This window comes from Rhizophagus irregularis, chromosome 20 (genome assembly GCF_026210795.1).
Source record: "Rhizophagus irregularis chromosome 20, complete sequence".
Taxonomy (NCBI): domain Eukaryota; kingdom Fungi; phylum Glomeromycota; class Glomeromycetes; order Glomerales; family Glomeraceae; genus Rhizophagus; species Rhizophagus irregularis.
The window spans coordinates 377,201-398,106 of record NC_089448.1 but is presented as its reverse complement, the minus strand read 5'-3'; the positions used below and the strand labels follow the sequence as shown (position 1 = coordinate 398,106).

Sequence of the window (20,906 nt, the reverse complement as noted above, 5' to 3'; positions counted from 1 at the left end):
AATTTATTCATGAAAATGATTTGATTCATCGAGACTTGCATATTGGCAATATATTAAAGTTTCAATATAAAACTGCTATAACTGATATGGGATTGTGTAAACCTGCAAATTGTGATATGCAAAAAAATAACGTATATGGTGTTTTGACTTATATAGCTCCTGAAATTTTACAGGGAAAAATTTATACAAAAGCTGCAGATATCTATAGTTTTGGTATAATTATGTATGAAGTAATTTCTGGATTACCTCCATATCATGATATGAGACATGATGAATGTTTAGCAATAAAAATTTGTAATGGAATTAGACCAAGGTTTAATATTAAAGTACCTCAATTAATTGTGCATTTAATTAAAAGATGCTTGGATGCAAATCCATCAAATAGACCAAAAGCGGAAGAAATTAGAGATATTTTATACATATGGCAATATAAATCAACTAACAAACAAACGATAGAATTACAAGCACAAATTAAAGAAGCAGATGTAGTAAACAATAATTCATCAAATAATATTAAACTTGCAACTTGTTCAGGATTATCATATAAAACACACTCGGAAGATACTTATACAAGTAGATTACTTAATTTTAATAATCTTCCTGAACCAAAAAATTCTGATGATTATTATAAACAAAATGATAATATAATTAGCATTGAAACTGCAGGTATTGTTTAATAAAAAATATTTAAAATAATTATAAAAGAATGCTAATAAAATATTATTTATTATAAATAGTATCATTATCTCAACGAAATGATGTTTCTCGATTGAACATTAGTGATAATAATCTTTCTGAACAAAAAAATTCTGTTTACGAACAAAATGATGACATAATAAGCATGGAATGTTCAGGTAACAATTAAATATTTATAGAATATATTGAGATTTATAAATATTAATAAATTTGTTTTGTTAAATAGAATCTTTACAGATTGATATTTCTCAATTGAATAATAACAAAGATGGTAAATTGTAAGTGATAACGGATGAAAAAAATCAGTATAGGATAATTATACGTATTATTTACATTATTTAGCTATTTTTTAATAGTATTATTTTTCGCATTATAATTTAAATTCTATTTAATGCTTAGTTTTTTTTAGCACTATGATTTAGAATTTGGTGTATTTTTTTTTCTTTGCTTTTCAGCATTAGCAATTTTTTTTTTCTAGACTAGATTGAGGATAAGAGTAGCATTAAATAGAACTTTAAATTGTAATGTTTTTTTCAATTAAATAAAATATTATATTTATATTATAAAAATGTAACAAAATGAAATATATGATAGATTCCGTTCTTTGTACTGTATATAAAAATTTATTTGTGTTAGTATGCTGATATGAAAGATTCCAATGCAAATTTCCCTTTGTATTTAAGGTTTTTTTTTTACCAGAATTATGATGCTTATTTAATCGGTCTAGTTATCCCCGTATGTATCCGAGGTGGGCACATCGCGTCGTACTGATCGAAATTTTAGGGCGGACTATCGACCACAGACAGATTTGGTACGAATTTAATCGATCGTGATAATAGCGATAAAATCATAGTCGTTGTTAAAATTCTTTGATTTAGTACAGTTTGTTATACAGTATGTATATTTTATTTTTTTTAAAAAAATTAGTTAGATTTAGTCATAATTTCTTAGAAATAAAAATACAACCCATCTTTCATAAAAAAAAAACATGTTATTTTACTTTTTTGAATATTTTTTTTGACCAAATCAATTGAAAATATTTAAAATAATTTACTAAACTATTTTATAAAAAGGGTAAATTTAGATCTCGCACCCATATGTGATGTTTAAATCTCGCCTTTATTCCAAAAAAGGATATTTTGTATGCCGATCATTTAATTCTGACCAGAATTAAATACGTCACGTGATTTAACGGGGAAAGACCCGAAAAAAAAATTTTGTTAAATAAGTCAAAAATGACATTCAAAGCCATCTTTGATGCTTTAAGTAAACTTGCAGAGCAGGGGAAAATACACATAGTAGACATTTTTTAAAAAGTTTGTATATTAAATTTTCTTTTTTTGTTACAGAAAGCGAGATTTTAACATCATACAACAGGGGGGCGAGATATACATTTTCCCTTATAAAAATACAATTTATTTTTACTTTGAAGATAGAAGGTATTTTAGTGAAATTTTTTCGATCAAACTATTTGAAAAAACATATTTAAAATAATTCATTCTATGTTTAACTTTGAAAATAGATTGATCCGTTAATGAATTATAAATTATCAGTAATAAATTTAATGACTTTAAGACTTAAATCTCGTGATTTTTTTCTTCTAGTTTATAATAAATAGGTTAGATTGTCAAATTACCTCTTGTTATTTTAATTTTACGTTAAAACTATTAGAAACTTATAAGATAGTTAAGATCACAAATAAAATAAAATTATGATCTTCAGTTATAATCCTAATATTAGATCAGAATTTTTTCATTAAGATTAGAATAATAAGATTTCATATATAAATTTCTTAGCTTATAATTTGTTATCAAATAAATTCTTTTTTGTAATAAACTCTTAATGAATTAGTAATTACTAGTAATATAAATTATTCAAATTTTTTTAACGTTGATTTTGATTTTTCTATTATAATAAGAAACAAGATAAATATTTCGATAATAGTACAAATTTACTTGCTAAAGTTTAGATTCGTGTATTCAATAAAATTTATTTTTTCAAAAAAAAATCAATAAATACTAGTAGTAGGAACTGTTGGAGCGTCCGAAGCGTTATATTCAAATAACCATCTAAAAAAATATATTACTAAAAAATGCAACACTAAAAAAAAATTGCTTCCCTAAAAAATGTATAGTTAAATAATCGATAAAAAAAGTTTCTATTTATTTTTATTTTATATCGTAACGTAACACAATTTTTATTTTACCCAGAAATACTAGTTGACAATTTGGTATTATATGGCCAAATTTTGAGGAATCATAGAGATTAACCTTAAGTTTATTCATCTCTGTTCGAAACTTATACAGAAGTTCTCGATCAGTTTCGGAAAGCTGCGGGTTGATAGCATCCTGATTCTGGTTTTCATTCTGTCTATTGATGTGGTCATTATCATTTTTTGAAACACCCCTCATTCTTTTACTACACTTTCATTCACGTTCTCTTCTCAGTCGTGCATCACGCTAATCTGGTGTTTCTGATGAACTTTTCATTCGTTTATTTTCTCGATCTTTTTAATGGCGTATCACGATGTTCAACGGTTTCATTTTCTCTGGACTTACGTTTATGAAGTGTTGATAGGTTTGTCATCTGTTCATTTTATTTTTGCTATTTTGATTGATTTGTCGAATTGTTTATTATGGGCCCTATAAAAAATTTTTATCCGAATATTTCCATTATTTCTCCGTGTCTTCCGTAAAAATTCCGTGAAAATGATACATTCACGGATATCCGTGTTAGCGAGATGAAAATTTCCATGATTTAAGGTTATTAATTCCATGAAAATGATACATTTACGGAAAAAACATGGAAAGATAAAACACGGATCAGATTTTTTACAGGGGGGTTTTCATCAATTTTTTTTTTTGAATGTACAATTTATAGATAGACTGACACTTTAAAAGTAATGGTTTATTTACTTATTTTCGAATTTTTATTTATAAAAAAAAAAAAATTTTACTTAAAAAATCATAAAAATATTAGTTTCTTAAAAATTATGTAAACCCGATTTCTTTAAATTAATCTATTTTTAAAAACTATTTTAAGATTTTTTTTGTGTTGATTCCATTATATATTCCTAATGCAGTAGTATCGATCCCATTATATTTTCCTAATACAATTTTATAACATTAATACTATAACTAAAAGTAATAATATAATCACTATTTTATTATTGCCTATGATACAATTAAAAAGGTTTGACGCAACAACTTCCCCTGCCATACATGGGTAATTAATTGACTTGATATTTCCCTGATAGTATTATTATGGTCATTTTTCTAGACTATTTTTGGCTGCTTTCCAAGCTTGATACTTTCGTGTAAATCTTCATGCTAAATTTAGATATCTAGCCTTAATTCTAACTCGTTTTGCGACCAAAACATTTTAAAGTTAATTTAATTCCCGAATAACAGAGTTACGTTTCTAAATTTGAAATATCTTACCAATTAATGAAAAAATAACCTTCTTTTTACTCAATATTAGTATAGATAGAGGTTTTACAGGGCATTGATTTTAAAGATGAATAATAATACAAAAATAACCAACGTAACTTTGTCAGAGATATGTATGAGAATGGATATTTATAAAAAAAAAGTAATAAATAATAAGATAATAAATAATAAGAAAGTTCACTCTAGACGTCTAAAAATTCGCGAACTATTCTTTTATTGTTGTCTATTGTTACGCAAGAATAAGTTCATGATCACATGATGTCGATCTATGATAGTGGATAAATGCAATATATTAAATATGATTCATGTAGTTTATATATTTCATATAGTTTCATAAATTTCATACAGTTTATACATTTCATATAATATATATATTTATATATTTTATATAGTACATATATAGCATATATTCAATATATTGTTATTAGTGTAAATTTTATTATAAATATATTCGCAAGGTTGAATAAAGGCGCGCACTCATGCCATGTATTAAGGGTCAAAAATCCTAAAGTTTAATGATGATAATAAAGTCTATATTCTAAATATACACCTTGTCCTTGAATTATGTCTTATACACTTTATTTCTTATTTCTTATTGTTTATTTTTGATTGTTTGTAAATCCTTCATTTGCGTCTGATCGTATAGGCTAATTGAGAAGCTATACTTTATTTGCACCTGGTCGGATTTGTTAGAATTGATTGTTTTGTATAAGATTTATGTTAATCATCTTAATTACTGACCTCTCCGATCCTTCTGCTTAATACATTTTTAATTAAATTTACTGCTTAATTTTTTTAAGCAACTAAAGAACTGACGTTAACACTATGTAAAAGAGACTTTATTAAGTATTTAAAAAATTCTTCTATTAATAGTTTAATTAAGCTACCTGATAGTTTTGATTTACATAGTTGACCGATCACCCCAACGCAGCATGACAGACGGACATTGCATGGCTCGCTTCAGACATTTACTAATATAATGTTTGACTTTAATTTCAAGCTTACTGACATAGGGTTGACACAAATCTCTGCATTTACTGACATGAATTTTTTTTTTTAATAATTAGATTTATTAATTATTTGCCTAACATTATACAAGAACCATAATTACATCAAGAAATACATAGAGAAATAAGTACCTGCCCTTATAACTAATCATTTATCTAATAAGCGAAAACAAAAACAACTACAAAACATTGAAGAGAAAAAAGAAAAGAAAAAAAAGTTTGTTTGCGCCAATTTTCGTATTCCTCAACGAAAGATACTCATAGCATCATCGATGTACACATCAACTAGCGCACAACCACGAACTTCAACGTGTCAGACCTCTGCTTCCTATTAGGTTTGGTCCCAGCAAAGACCGGTCCTGTATCGGTTTTGGGACCGGTCTTCATGGTCTTCAGTCCGAGATTTGAGGACCGGTCCGGACTGGGACCGATTATACAAAATTTATCATTTAATATAAGAATGTTAAATTATATATTATTAATAAAGTTTTCAATTTCGAAATATCAAAATTTTCATATTTTGGTATTTTGTAATATCAATATCATTTGATTTCTCATTGATGCTTTAAAATGTTAAAGTACGATATACAATTATTTTGTGTTACTTGATCAGCATCAATTATAATTTATTTTTATTCCCATTCTTTCATATTTTTGATAGTCGTATAAGGCTTTAAAATTATATCTAGTATTTTTACTCTTAAACTTTAAGATTTTATATATTTGGGTCATACTTAGTTTACAATGACAACAAAGGTAACTGGTAATAAATAATAAATTAATGTCATAATTTTTAGTGCGACCTGCATTTCATTATCAACCCAACAATACCGCTATTATAAATAATTTAAAAAATTTTAAGGACCGGTCAAAAGACCGGACCGGTCCGGTCCTGGCTGAAAGACCGGTATTTTTGGGTCCAGGCCAGACTGGACTAATCAACCCTACTTCCTATGCTATGCATTTGTTATAGAGTAATAATTCTTTTTTTCAACGTTAAACTTACCAATTCTTTAAATCCACAATTCCTTGAACCATTAGTAGACCCTAAACAGTCTCCACTCTCCAGACATACTATGGGGCAAGTACCATCAGACAGCAGTTCCGAACATCGTACAAGAATCCATTAATCCTAAGAAAAAAAACTGAGGGTAGAAAACTTTCCGAAATCTAAATCCTCTATGAAAGCGTAATCGAAATTGGGCGAAGATTCTTCTCTCGTCCACGCATCTAATATCCCTTTACTGGATTCAATTCCAATTAATTTTCCACAGGTTGTATATTTGGTTTCAATTTCCACAATCATAATCCTCTAATTAAACTAAAAGAGACTTTATATTTATTTACTTTTGAACATTTTTTACATGAAATCATCTTTTTCCAAGGACGTTAGCCTAACTCCCTCGAAAATTAAATTCAGACCACCATAAGAATAACGATCTGCCGTAGCTACAGTGTTAAGCCTACAATTTAAATCTTTACGTGACGATTGCTGCGGTCATTTGTCATCAGATTCCGGAAATTTTTTTGCCAAATTGTGTACCACAATATCATCCAACCGCGTGCTGAATTTTTACTGCGCCGATCGAAAAAAACAAGGCAACGAAAATTCCAAAAGACCGAAAAAATCCTCAAAATAAAGCTCATAGTCGTCTTTTTTGTAGTCCTAAACCTCTGTTACTTCTTCCTCTTAAGCACTGACACCTAGCCCTCCTTGACACTTTTTTGAGTCTACACTTTTGGCAACGCATACGAGCTGAGATAACTTTTTGGAAAAAAGATTTCAAATTACTATTTACTAACGTGAAAATTTTATATCTACAAAACAGTTCGTGATGTCGAAATGCGTTAAAAATGTAAACTCTACATACTTTTTTGAATTCTTCTTTTGTTACATCCTAAAATTTTTGGACATGATGATCAGCGGAAAGAGTTCCCCTATAAAAAAAATTTCCAACTCCAATTTTACAATTCACATTTCTGTTTCACCAAAAATTAATAATATTTTAAGATTTTTCAATTAAACACCTTTTTCAACAATAAATTAATCTTATAAATTTTTCTGAATGCATCAATTACTTGATGCAGAAATTCCTCAAAAAATTTCTCATATTAGTTTTCTCAAACAAAAATCTATATCAAAGATTTTTTAAAATGAATTTTATTAAATAAAAAGATTTTAGATTGACATTTAAAAAATAAATATCTTAAATTGAGTCATAACCCTATCTGTTATTTTATTAACTAAAAAAAAAATCTTTTAACGTTTAAAATAGTCTCCATATAAATAAATAATTTGAATTGTGTAACACGAAACCCATGATTATTTAATATTACACTAAATTGTTTTAAGTACATTATGACGTAATAATTTCTTTCATTTATTCAATTCCATTTTTTTTTTAAACCATATATTTTATTCAATATTTGCGATCCTTAAAAAAGAAAGTAATAAAGAAAATAATTATAATTCTACAAAATGCTTCTCTTAGAAATAATAAATTGAATAGTTTCTATAATTTTTCATTTTCATTATTAACCACGTTGTTTATTTAAAATAAATTCAACTGAAAATGACTAAAGAAAATTGGCTTTTCATCAATCATATTTACATTGATTTTTAAGTGAGATTTAAAAATAACTGCAAATTATTACAAATTAATAATTTATTGAATAACAATCATTGATTTTTGTTTATCAAATTATTTGAAAATTAATAATATAATCAAGAATACTATCTATTCAATATTAAGTTTGACAATCAAATTTGTTAAACATAAATTGTATTGGAAAAAAAAAAAATAATTTAAATTATCATACTAAATAAAATTGAAATAGTTAAATGGTTTTCTTTTTTTGGTTACGAGGCGTAAAATATTACGCCTCAAGTTATGTGGGCACAACATGAAGTTTTGATCATCAATTTGCATTTTACTAATTTATCACGGAATTCAAGTGAACCGAACTTAAAATAATTCATTCATTATGTCCACTCTTCGATATGAATTAATTCATGCAACAATTAATAGAGCAATGACATTAACAGATACTAGTATTTACAATGATATACACAAACAATTTCAAAAGCAAACAGTCTTTGCCGATAAAATTCTTACAAATGATGAAAAAACTTATGCAATAAGATGGTTAACTAAAAGTTATGATCGAGATAAAGTTAGCTATAATTCAGGAACAAAAAGAGTTTGTGAAAATTGTAAGCAAGAATGTTTAGCCACATTATATTGTGAATATTGTGTTCGAAATTATTTAAAAGAAGATTTTTCAAATTGGACATCTGGAAATGATGATATTGATAATTTAATACAGAAATGTCAAATGGAATCACTTAATCCACAAACGATTGTTGAATGGATCCCATATAGTAATTTAGAAGATATTAAATATTTAACAAAAGGTGGATTTTCTGAAATTTATACAGCAGGTTGGATTGATGGACATTATGATGAATGGGATTCTGAAAAAAAACAATTAACGAGACTTGGAAATCGTGCTATAGTGCTTAAAAAATTAGAAAATGTTGAAAGTGCAAATCAAAGTTGGTTTGAAGAGGTTTGTATTATTGTATTCTATATTTTATAAAATTGTTGTAATTTTTTGTATTAACACTTGTATCTTTACAAATTATTATCTTTTAGGCTAAATCACATTTAACAATAAGTAATAAATGGCCGAGAGTTATTCAATGTTTTGGTTTAACGCAAAATCCATCAAATGGAAATTATATGCTTGTAATGAATGAAATGAGTGTAGATTTAAGAAAATATTTACAACAAAATCATAAACAACTTACATGGAAAGATAGAATGATAATTATTAATGAAATAATTTGTGCACTTTATTTTATTCATAAAGAGAAAGCAATTCATAGAGATTTGCATTCTGGAAATATATTATATTCTCAACTTAATAATTCCTGGCGTGTCAGTGATCTTGGATTTTGTGGACCTGCTGATAAACCATCAGAAAGTATATATGGAAATCTTCCTTACATAGCACCCGAAGTTATTGTTGGAAGAGAATATACTTTTGCATCTGATATTTATAGTATTGCAATTCTTATGTGGGAAATTTCATCTGGACAACCACCATTTGTAAATTATGAACATGAAAATGATATTGTAATGAATATTATTAACGGTATAAGACCAAAAATTGTGCCAGGAACTCCATTAGAATATAAAAATTTAATGAAAGAATGTTGGGATGCTGATCCATTAAAAAGACCTGACGCTTATACACTTTGTAAAAAAATAGAAAAAATTAATTTATATTATCAAAATATGTCAGATGAATTATTCAAATCAGAAATGGATAATTTAGAAATGAATAAAGTAGAAGAAAATTATACGAGTAGCAGATTATTTACAAGTAAAATTCATAACTTTGGAAATCTACATGAACCAAGAAATGCTACAGAAGGTACAAGTGTATATATTTTATTAATGAATATATTTATTTTAAAATACATTATTAATGTTATTTTTTTTTATTATAATAGAAGAACAAGAAGGTATAACCGTACAAATAATGATTTCTACCATTTTTTGATTTACTATAATAATTTAGTTTATTTTACTACTAATAGTGTTTCATAGTAAATCGTATGATTTTAACATTCCTAACAATAGTAAGTATTTAATAACATTATAGCGTTGAATTATCATATAATGATGTTTAATAATTAATTTTTATTTTAGTTAACGACTTTAATAAATCGAATGAGCAGAATAGTAGCAAATCATCAAAAGTAATTACTATTTTTAGAGGTAATATATTTTAATTATTGATGAATCGAGATTGATTTATATATTAAATCTATATCTTAATATTTAGATAGTAATAAAAAATTATCTAAATTATTTAAAAAGTTGCAAATAAAGTCTAATAGTAAGTAAATTACTAACAAATAAAGTTACCATATATATCAATTTCATTTATTAAACGTGACTTTTATTTAAAATTTAGATGACAAAAAAGAAAAAACTCAAAAATATGTCGATGGTAGGTGAATATTTTACGTAATTACGAACGATTTTTAATACTGTTTTAATTTTTTTTCTCTTACAGATGATGACGATTTATATAATAATCCAAACCTTCATTCAAATGAACAAGATGAATTGGAAATTCCTGATGGTAAGCTCTTAAAATAAAGTAAAAAATGAATTTCTTTACAAAAGCAAATAAATAATCTATAATTTGTTATTTTTTATCTTTAGATGGATTTTGAATAATCATTTAACAATGTTTTTTTTATATTTTAAATTGTTATCATTTATTTATTTATTTATTTATTTATCATGGATTATTTAAACACTAAGACTAGAGTAGTAAATGTTTTACAAAATTCTTAGTTTGTAATTTAAATAATTTTAATAAATTTATTCAAATTATATGTATAAATACCGTATTTTGATTTGGGCGAAAATTTAGCCTTGACGTAAATTATGACAGATTATTCCATTCGTTATACATGAATTTATTAAAACAAGTTGAAAGAATAATCAAGCTTTTATCAACATGTCATCTTTAATCTCATGAAAGTATGACAATAAAATATTGTACACACGTTCTATGTCAAAAAATTTATTCTATTTATAATAAATAAGTTAGATTGTCAAATTTTTTTACAATAACCTCTTGTTATTTAATTTTACGTTAAAATTATTAAGAAACTTATAAGATAGTTAGGATTAAATTAGTAAACAAAATAAAATTATGATCTTAAGATGCAAAACAATTCACATAACAAGTAACGAAACATTTTTTATGAAAATCACGATAATCCTAATATTCAATCGGAATTACTTGATGCAAATGATAAAAAAATTTTTCAAAACATTTAGATACCGAAAAATTATCTTCAACACTAAGATTAGAATAATAAGATTTCAAATATAAAATTTCTTGGCTCATAATTGTTATCTGATAAATTTTAAGTTACGGTATTAGTAAATATACAGTATTGTAATAAACTTTTAATGTATTAATATACTATTTACATTATTCAAATTTTTTTAGCGTTGTTCTATTATACTAAGAAAAAAAAGATTAATATTCGATGGTAGTACAAATTTACTAGCTAAAGTTTAGATTCGAGTATTCAAAAGATTTAATTCTTCAAAAAAAAAAGAAAAGACAAGAAAAAAAATCAATAAATATTAATAAACAATGCTTTTAAATTATCGAGCGTTCTCTAATCTTATTACAATTTATTACAATTTATTCACGATATTAAACTTTAACTATGATAAAGATGATTTTAAAAATTTGTAATTAAAATTATTAATAATATTATTACATATGATAATAAAATTTGCTAGTATAAATCTAAAAAAAAGTTCTTCCCGCATGACAGATTATTTTTCTACACGTTTTTTTCTCTAAGTGATGGACAAATATCTCAAAAGAAATTCACAAGTATATATGTATAGTCATAAGAGGGGACAAAGTCCCCTAATAAATGTATTTCTAGCCAATTTACCATGCTGATTGATTTTTTTTTTTTGAAATATCTATTTGTTACATTTCACCATAACAAGCCACTAAAGAAATTAATTAGATTCAAATAGGAGGATATTCAGCGCGACACGATTTTGCAAATCATTATGGTACAGTTGATCATACTGATACTGGTGCTATTTGCCTTGATGCAGATCGTATTCGATAGCTTGCTGGGTTTCAAAATAGTAACGTACTGAATATTCTCCTAATGCTTAAGAATATATGTATATTCATTCTTAGGTAAACCTCCACTTTTCATACTTACGATTATAACAAAATTTAATAAAAATAATTGCTTGATCGAAGAATTTAGATTCGAACTTACCGTAATGGACTTAAAACATAAAATAAATACTAAGCACATCTTCAATAACGTCACAAAAAGTATTTTATTAGAAAGTAATGCTCATCACTAAAAATTCACCGGATAAACATCTTTACATGGGATTGTAAGACCCCCGTTATTTTGCGTGATAATTGTGAAACATTAGTTATATTGATCGTCATCACACGGTCGCACGGTCATACAGTCGCACGGTCACACAAAACAATCTAATTTGACCGGGAATTAATTCCGCCGTTTATTATTAATTCTTTTTTTTCCTAAAAAAAAAAAAATTTCGTCATTTTTATTATAAAATTATTCTAAAGTTTCCTTCTTAAAAAATATTTTACTTATTTTTCATTATTTTTGGATAAAGAATGTCAAAACTCAATAAAGATATTCTATTCTTATTATTCGAAGAATTACGAGATGACTCAAAATCCCTCTTTTCATGTCTAATGGTTAATAGACTTTGGTGTGAAACTGTGATTCCTGTTTTATGGAGGAATCCTTGGTGCTATGATATTAACTATCATAATAAAAATTATTTATTTACAATTATTGCTTCTTATTTATCTGATGATATTAAAGAATCCTTAACGAGACAAGGAATTCAATTACCGTCATTTTCATATCAACAATTTTTGTTTGATTATTTATCCTTTTGTAGAAGTATTAATATAGCTATTATAAACATTATAACTTCTATTGGATCACCGTTATCATATAATCAATTTATTTTGCAACAAGAATTTTATGGCCTCTTTATGAAAAAATTTCCAGAGTTAAAGTATTTGGATATGAGATCAATTGAACATCAAATATTTTATTTTCCGGACGCTAAGATTCGTTTTGAATCACTTTCTGAATTAACTTGTGATACATCAATAGATTCTTCATATTTTTATGGATTAGCACAGTTATGTCAATATATACAGAGGCTTATTATTATTAATGTAGACCCGACTGATTATCATTCAGTTGCTAAATTAATTGGAGTTCAGAAAAATTTAAATTATTTTGAATGGAAGGATGATCATGATATATATGCTCCTGGACCGGACCGTGATTCTTACAAAGAGATTCTTCTTGCTTTAGAAAAAAATGCAAATATTATCAATCATTTAAATATTTATTTTATATTTATTAGTCGTACATCACCAAAGGTACTCCCAAAATTTCATAAACTAAAATCATTGATAACCGATTTTTGGCCTTTTAGTGAAGAACAATTAAAAATGTGTGTTTATCGTGATCTTGAGATTCTTAAAATAAATTATTATGAATTAAAAGCAGCTTCTATTATAATTGAGAATAGCGAAGGTCATTTGAAGAAAATTTTTTTAGGACCAACTTATGAACTTGATGAATTTTATGATTATATAGATAATTTTAATGATGATTCTCTTATTTTTATTTGTAAAGTTTATCAAAAATGTCTTTTGATTGAATATTTATCTCTTACATTTCCACCATCAAAACAACATTTTGATGAATTTGAAAGATTATTAAAAATTTGTCAAAATTTGAAATCATTATTATTAGCTATATATATGAATGCATATGATGTAGAAACTGAAGAAAAATTAGAAAATGGAAAAAAATTATTGGAATTATTAATTAGATCAGCACCAACTAATTTAAAAGAAATTAGATTTCTTTATGATGTTGAATTTTCTTTGGAAGTTTTAGAAGAATTTTTTGAAAATTGGAGAGGTCGACCTGCAATTACCATACTTACATGTAGATTTATTTATAAAGAAGAAAATTATGTAAAATTGATTAATAAATATAAAAATGATGGAGTAATTAAAGATTTTAGATGTGAATCTTTTGAAAATGTAGTAAATGGGGATTTTAAGATATGAATTTACAAAGTTAATCACATTTTGTTATAATATCATGAACATTTAAATTAATTGTTAGTTTTATATTTTTATTTATTTTTATTAGAAATTATCATTTTATAGTAATGTATTTTATTTATTATATAATAAATATCATTTTTATTTAATATAAAAAATTCAATATACCATATATACCATATAATTATAAATTATTTAAATAATATAATTTAAATTACTAAATATATAACTTAACTGTTAAACCTTATCATATGAGTAATTAGATATTATTTCTTCTACAGTTCTTTATAAGATACTATACATCAAAAATCAACTACCATAATAACAAAACCACTTAATTTATTAATATTTTTGAACTAGAATAATCATTTGTTTAACCTTATCTGTTATGATGTATGTTTTAATTGATTCTAATATTTTTCCTCCGAGAATTTATTATCTTCGTGACCTTGAGATCTTTAAAATGTTGTACTGTGGATTAGGATTATCTGTTATATTTCATTAATATGCAACTTATAGTATAACGGAAGTAAGTTTTATCTATTTTTATTATGTATGTATCGAAGTCTATAATTGTTTTTTTGTATGTACAATTTATTTTTTTTTGTGACATAAGTATAATAGTAATAGCATATCAGATTATATCCTGAATAACCCGGCTATCGACAACCCTCGAGTGTCCGTATATTTTGAATTTTACTGTAAAGACTCGACTGACTCGTATGACCCAACCTGCATGACCTAACCTGTTGGTGACCCAGGTCAACCAGGTGACCTGGATGACGTATCTTTTCCAACGATAACAAGTATTAATTATCACAAATTTCTCTTAAATGTGGCAAATTTATAAATTTAAATGTTTATCACTTTTGTATTCGCTTTCGTGGGAATATTTTATTTGGCGTAATATTGTGAAACATTAGTTATTTGATTGGTTACATGGTCATACTGTCGTAAATGATCACACAGTCGCACAATCATAGTTTCGAAATTATACAGAACAATCTAATTTATCCGGAATTTAATTCCGCCATTTAGTATTATTATTATTTTTTTTTTAAAAAAAAAAATTTCGTTGTTTTGTAAAATCATTTTTAAAGGTTTTTTTTTTTATTAAAAAAATATTTTATAAAAGATTCCTTTTTTTCATTATTTTTGAATAATAAAAAATGTCAAAGTTCAATAAAAATATTCTCTTCCTAATATTTGAAGAATTTCAGAATGATTCAAAATCACTCTTTTCATGTCTAATGGTAAATAGACTTTGGTGTGAAGTTGCAATTCCAATTTTATGGAGGAATCCTTGGTGTTATGATATTAATTATAGTTATAAAAGTTATTTATTTATAATCATTGCTTCTTATTTATCTGATGATATTAAAGAATCCTTAACGAAACTAGGAGTTCAATTACCATCATTTTCATATCAACCACTTTTGTTTGATTATTTATCTTATTGTGAAAGTATTAATACAGAAACTATGAATACTATAACTTTTATTGAAACATCTTTAGCTTATAATCAATTTCTTTTGCAACAAGAATTTTATCGTCTCTTTATGAAGAAATTTCAAGATTTAAAGTATTTGGATATTAAATCCATTAAACATCAAATATTTTATTTACCAGAAGCTAAGCTTCGTTTTGAATCACTTTATGAATTAAAATGTGACACATCAATAGATAATTCATATTTTTATGGATTAGCACAGCTATGTCAATATATCCAGAGACTCATCATTTTAAATGAAAACCCAATTGATTATCATGGGATTGCTGAACTAATTGGAGTTCAGAAAAATTTAAAGTATTTTGAATGGATAGATGATGATTTACTTACACCATTTTCAAATAATGTTCCTGAACCAGACCATTACGAAGAGATTCTTTTAGCTCTGGAAAAAAATGCAAATATTATCAATCATTTAAATATTTACTTTGTATGTATTAGTCGCACATCACAAAAGGTACTCCCAAAATTTCATAAACTAAAAACTTTAAGAGTTAGTTTTAATAAGTTTAATGAAGAACAATTAAAAACGTGCGTTTATCATGATCTTGAGACGCTTGAAATAAAATATATTGAATTAAAAGCAGCCTCTATTATAATTGAAAATAGTGGAGGATATATAAAGAAAATCCTTTTAGAATCATATGAAATTGATGATCATTTCATTATTGAAAATTTTTATGATGATACTCTATATTTTATTCATAAAGTTTATGAAAAATGTTCTTCAATTGAATATTTGTCTCTTGTATTTCCACCATCAAAACAACATTATAATGAGTTTGAAAAATTATTAAAAATTTGTCAAAATATGAAGTCATTATGTTTTGCTATATATATGGATAAATATTTAGTGAGTAATAAAGAAAAATTAGAAAATGGAAAAGAATTATTAAAATTATTAATTAGATCAGCACCAACTAATTTAAGAGAAATTAGATTTCCTTATGATATGGGATTTTCTTTGGATATCTTGGAAGAATTTTTAGAAAAATGGAGAAGTCGACCTAAACTTTCTATACTTACATGTAATAATTTTATTTATGAAGAAGAAAATTTTGTAAAGTTGGTTAATAAATATAAAAATGATGGAGTAATTAAAGATTTTAGATGTGAATCTTTTGAAAATGTGATAAATATGGACTTTAAAATATGAATATTATTGTTATCAATCATTTGAATGTTAAACATTTTTAATTGTTAATTATATTTTATAGTAAATGTATTTCATATTAAATATTTAAATAAAAAAACATTTTTTTTAACTTAATATATGGTAGTTATTTGTGATTGAAACTTCTAATATTATCTTTCAGTTATTTTTCAATTTTTGCATGTACAATTTATTAATAAATAATGGTATAGTATATTATTGTGATTATTGTGAAAAAAAAGTTCCTTCTTTTTGAATTTTAAAAACTTAATTTAAAGAATTTTAAATAAAATATCACATGATACAAGAAAGCAATTAAAAATTTTTTTTATCAAAAACAGTATTCTAAACCCTTTTGATATACTACTAAGTAAAACTGTAAGCAGACAGAAATACACATACTATATGATTTTTAAAAGTGTGACAATAGGTACATAAAGATTTGTGCCAAAAATGTTGAAAAATCAAAAAAAAAAAATATTGAGAATTGTAGGGAGCGATATATCGCATATGCGAGAAAAATGTTAAATCCTTATTTTATATAGATATACTTATATCGGAATTCTGATATAAATAATAATAGCCTAGTTTTTATTATTGTCGCAGCAAAAGATCTGGATTACCAAAAGTTCGAAGTCGCAGTAACTGGTTGATCAGTTTGTATTACCAGTGAATAGATTTCAATAGAATTAGCTAGTTTTTTTTTTATTGTATTTTATTATTTTTTTATTATATTGTTTATTAGATAGCTTTTTTTATTACATTAAATTTTATTGTTTAGTTTATTTTTTTTATTACATTATTTTAGTTTTACAATTAATGATTAGATGGCGGATGATCATAATTATGTAAGCTAAATAATTAAAATAAATTGTCCCAATTTACCGGTGTACAAGTTGACCTATGATCAAATCGACTCCATTGGGTTTTTCACTATAAATGTCCTTCAGGATTGAGGAAGGAAACCAGTAGTTTTGCATAGTTTCTAGATAGTCCTTTTGTTTTACAAATTTTTATTTCGAGAAAAATTTGACAGAATATTTTATTTGTGCTTGTGAATAATAATAATATTGGATTTATTACAGAGCCGAGTGAGAAAGTAATAAAAATTATAGTATAAAATTTCGGATCCACTCATTGTAGACGTATAAACCACTATCTTTTTGATCGTTTATTTTCTGTTACAACTAATCCAAGTTAAGCACAGGGTGATAACAATACAAACCACGTGCGATGACACATAACGTTAAATTTATCTATATGGAATATATTAATCAAACGAAAACATGAAAAATAAAATGAGAGAATTACAATAGATAAAAACTGTGGGCGATAGTGGGTGATACTTTTAAACAGTTAAAGTTTGTCGTATTATTTAGTTTAGTTTAATAATATGATCATCCAATAATATATATATTTTATTTCAAAAAAAGAACTTTATAAAAATGGTTTTGTAATAAATTATTTAATGCACTCCCCAGAAGATAAATTTATCTATGATACTTTATGTATATTTTATTATAATTACACGTCAGGTGTCTTAACCGCATGTTCGTAGAAATCCATATCAACATAGTATTTTGCAAGCAGGTTTCTTAGCTCAGTAGATTGATTGGAGAGACTATTCGTTTCGATAGTATTATCTTCTTCCCCTATTTCTAAATTACTTAATTTTGAACTCCTATCATTTTTCATTTTATCTAATTCCTTACGAAGTTTTGCCTTATCCTGATTTATGAATATAAAGTCTGACACAAACCCGAACGGGTTTGCCTTTTTAACACCAAAGAGAAAGCCGAAAATTGCCCAGATGGAAAGGTAACCACCGACATTACTTAAAAGGTCAGCTAGTGTGAGGGATGGGTTTTCAACCTGTGCTATGACGTTTGTCGGTGCGATGAGTCCAATCCATGTTGATGACTGCATAGGGTTATCATCAACAGAAACTAAGTCAAATAGAAAATTTCCTATAGAGGTGATTTGGAAACCTCGATAGTTAATTCCATTTAAAGCTTTATGCCAAGTTTCTGTATATTGGAAAATACCACTACTACTGGCAAGTAGAAACCCTACATCACTAAATTTGTTCCCTTGAGGCATGGGTAAGTTCCAGTTCATCTCATTGTTTGTGTCACCAATGTAAATACTAATGATGCTGGCACTACCACTCATACCATTAAAGAGCTCTAATAAAACTTTACTAAAACCAAGGAGATAAAATCCTCCAGGATTATCCATTGTCATTGTACTATTAAAGAAAGTACAATTACCATCACTTTCTCTTTGAAAAAGTTTAAAATCACCGCTTAAATCAAAGTTTTGCTTAGGATAATTAACAAAAGAATTAAAACTGTTATAATATCTGACCGTATTAAACGTTATATCATCGGATTGGCAAATAAGTATAGATGGAGGTTCTTTACTCCTTTCTACAGTCACTAAAAACTTTGGGGGATCATTTTTCATTTTGTAAACATTGTATGAGATGACTCCTATCAAGCCGGCAGCCAAAAGCAAGAAAATGATCGTCTTAAGTATCCTTGTGGGAATGCTTTGAGTATTGTCATGCTGCCAATACTTTTGACGGAGGTGGGGAAATTGAAAAATTCGTACAATAAATATGACAATTATAATGATCCCAAAAAACATGGTTGCTGCGATGGCGAATAAGCCGGGTAGGCGATTGAGGGTTTCATACAACTTATAATCCATATTGTAAACTTTATATTATACTATAAAATTTGTGGATCTTTATATTTTGGATTTTTTTTTTTGCACAAAAAAAAAAAATGGAAAAAATGAAATAGTGAAAATATTTTTATTTTTTATTTCTTAATTTATACAGCTAATTTCTACGATATGGTTTTTTCTGTGTTCATAACGTTTTTATTAAAAAAGTAGATTATATTAAGTTATTTAACGACTTTTATATATTATGAGAAAAGTTCAGATCTTTCTCCTAAAGAATCTTGAATATTAGAAAATAGTGAAAATAGTGAAAATAGTCAATTTAGTTTGTTTGTCGTTTTCGAGATAGTTGAAATTGATGTCGATCATGTAAAAAAAATCAAAAAAATTGCGCAACCGTGATAAAAGCAGTAAACTATTTTTATCACAGGATGGATTACCTGCTCCGGGATTAACAGAATTAACTGCTTCAAAAAAATCTTTTACCATTTATAAAATAGATGCAAAGCCACAAATGATCAGCAATCCCGTGAATTAATCAACATTATTCTCTGTTGATAGAGCTGATAGAGCTGCGACCCGTTTTACAATTCGGGTATACTCGGGTATTTCCGAGTATCTGGTTATGGAATAACAATGGTAGTATCTTTTTAGTTAGTCTAAGGTTGTAATTTTTATTCTTTACATCGTATTGACTGAATTGTTATTAATAAAATTGAGTAAAGTTCTCTGTGATATTTAAGGATTGGCAGTTTTGAAGCATTATATTTTATTTAATTGTAAATAAATTTCTATATTTTTTTTTTATTGAAATAAAGATCTAAATACAGAATATTGCAATATAGCGTGAATGAGAACATGATAAATTTATTAATATAAATTTATTTAATACAAAAACGAATATTGAATTCATTTAAACGATTTAACAATGATTCAACTAAAATATTCCACTCTTTGTTTTGTTATAATAATCCAATGAGATGTAGGAATTTACATACTGCCGCAGACCACTTCTACACAAAAGGCCAAGATCAGAAAATCTAACAAACCTTAAATATATTTTATATTTCGTCTTTTTATCAGTTCTTTCTTTCCTTATATTCATCGTCGTAATTTTGCTGAGCAAGAAAATTTTATATAGTTCATGTAATTTCATTAGAAACTACAATAATTAATAGTCCTTGTTTAATTATTATTATCCTTGTCGAACCTAACAATGCTATCAATACATTTAACGTCGTCACTTTCTCATCCATCTTTTTATTCATTTTTTCACCAAACAATTAAAATCATTTTCAGACTTAATTAAAAGCGTTTTACTGCTAATAAGAATAACTTCATTATCTTTTATTTTATTTGATAATGAAAAATCTAAAATTAAAAATGTATTAGTAAATTTTTTTAAATTTTTTGAAATATAGTATATAACTTTTAACTATATTTACATTCGGATAAATCTGCTAATAATTTTTAATTAATAATATAATAGACATAATAGATAAAGATTACAAACACTAAAAATATAAAAGATAAAAATATTAATCATACTACATTAATATATAGTAACTTGCAATAAATAAATAAATAAAACAAAAAGGCATATTTAATACCATTCAGCACGTAAAGAAAGAAATATATTATTGGAAAAATCACGTGAATTCAACAAAGAAATTTCATGTGACAATAAT

At 25.7% G+C, this 20,906-nt stretch overlaps 5 protein-coding genes across 5 annotated transcripts; 4 read left to right on the top strand and 1 right to left on the bottom strand.

Annotated features, from left to right (window-relative positions):
- Positions 1-221: 221 nt before the first annotated feature.
- OCT59_012726 (uncharacterized protein) lies at positions 222-978 on the top strand (the record flags this gene model as incomplete). The annotated part of the gene is made up of 3 exons (XM_025331214.2): positions 222-666; positions 738-854; positions 923-978. The coding sequence occupies 3 exons, from the start codon at positions 222-224 to the stop codon at positions 976-978; spliced, it is 618 nt and encodes a 205-aa protein (XP_025169896.2).
- Positions 979-9,495: 8,517 nt separating this feature from the next.
- On the top strand, positions 9,496-10,403 carry OCT59_012725 (uncharacterized protein; the record flags this gene model as incomplete). Its single annotated transcript, XM_066140315.1, has 8 exons — positions 9,496-9,592; positions 9,672-9,683; positions 9,759-9,800; positions 9,871-9,939; positions 10,007-10,060; positions 10,139-10,174; positions 10,241-10,309; positions 10,393-10,403. The coding sequence occupies 8 exons, from the start codon at positions 9,496-9,498 to the stop codon at positions 10,401-10,403; spliced, it is 390 nt and encodes a 129-aa protein (XP_066001202.1).
- A 1,976-nt stretch (positions 10,404-12,379) lies between these two features.
- On the top strand, positions 12,380-13,870 carry OCT59_012724 (uncharacterized protein; the record flags this gene model as incomplete). The annotated part of the gene is made up of 1 exon (XM_066140314.1): positions 12,380-13,870. One exon carries the CDS (start codon positions 12,380-12,382, stop codon positions 13,868-13,870), a length of 1,491 nt encoding a protein of 496 aa, XP_066001201.1.
- A 1,166-nt stretch (positions 13,871-15,036) lies between these two features.
- OCT59_012723 (uncharacterized protein) lies at positions 15,037-16,533 on the top strand (the record flags this gene model as incomplete). The annotated part of the gene is made up of 1 exon (XM_066140313.1): positions 15,037-16,533. One exon carries the CDS (start codon positions 15,037-15,039, stop codon positions 16,531-16,533), a length of 1,497 nt encoding a protein of 498 aa, XP_066001200.1.
- A 1,405-nt stretch (positions 16,534-17,938) lies between these two features.
- Positions 17,939-18,456, bottom strand: OCT59_012722 (uncharacterized protein; the record flags this gene model as incomplete). The annotated part of the gene is made up of 1 exon (XM_066140312.1): positions 17,939-18,456. One exon carries the CDS (start codon positions 18,454-18,456, stop codon positions 18,055-18,057), a length of 402 nt encoding a protein of 133 aa, XP_066001199.1. The 3' UTR covers positions 17,939-18,054.
- Between the last annotated feature and the right edge of the window lie 2,450 nt (positions 18,457-20,906).